Genomic DNA, 893 nt, shown 5'->3' with positions numbered 1-893 from the left:
AAAAAAAATAATAATTACCCACAAAGTAACATACATGGTAACTCGTAAGCTGGCACGAGGTGTTAAACCCGTGTGATAACGACTGTCGTTTTCCGGCCACGCGAGGATAAAGTAAGTTACATTCATTCATTCAATTTCGGTGGGTTATACACATATTCACTATTTACATTTGTACGAACTTTTGGTAGATGTTACGGCATTTATTTATCATAGTTTTAATCTCTTTTTTTTATGGAACGCCTCACGATTTTGCGTGTCATTCTTGCGTTTGGTGTTGCCCAAAGTCCATAGAAATGATTTCTATGGACTTTGGTGTTGCCTGCCTAGAGCCAAAGAATACCTTTGCTAGAGCAAAGTCCATAGAACTTTGGCCTAGAGCCCTATAGTTTTTTTTATACTGTATCTATGGGGCATGCAGAAACGCATGATCGATCAACCGTGGAATGTTATGTTACGTCAGCGCATGAGGTTTTTGTATATGCACTGTTAACGGAGATTGGAAGTCACGTAGTTGGTGCCACGTAGCCTTATATGAAAGTCTTTAAACCGGACTGATAGCTTGAACCGCAATCAATTTATTGTAGTTACGACACGTGCAAATTGTTTATACCCTTCGTGTTAAAATTTTGGCACAAACTTTTCTTATATAATAATAGAAGGTGTCTTACAGACATTTCAGCGTTATGTATAGGACCATATGTATTTCGTGTGTGGTTCTTTTATCGTTTATTAGTTTAGTAAACAGTGCACCAGCACCTACAAAACGTCCACAACAACCAGTTAGTCAGAATGAAGCACAAGCCCCACCAGATGCAAATCCTGTCGTAAGTAATAATAATGCAATGCTTTTAAAATAAGTAATTATATATACATACTTTGGTGTGTGCTGTGGA

The 893-nt window shown here is 37.7% G+C and overlaps 1 protein-coding gene across 2 annotated transcripts in view; it reads left to right on the top strand.

Annotated features, from left to right (window-relative positions):
* Nucleotides 1–642: 642 nt before the first annotated feature.
* LOC100178791 (nucleobindin-2) overlaps nt 643–893 on the top strand; it is an 8,343-nt gene continuing 8,092 nt past the window's right edge. For both annotated transcript variants that reach the window (XM_018812094.2, XM_009860292.3), the window contains exon 1: nt 643–824. In XM_018812094.2, coding sequence (XP_018667639.1) covers nt 684–824 — 141 coding nt within the window. In that variant the 5' untranslated portion in view covers nt 643–683. The remainder of the gene's footprint in view (nt 825–893) is intronic.

The sequence above is a fragment of the Ciona intestinalis genome, chromosome 5 (assembly GCF_000224145.3).
Source record: "Ciona intestinalis chromosome 5, KH, whole genome shotgun sequence".
NCBI lineage: Eukaryota > Metazoa > Chordata > Ascidiacea > Phlebobranchia > Cionidae > Ciona > Ciona intestinalis.
This window is presented reverse-complemented; position numbering and strand designations above follow the sequence as displayed.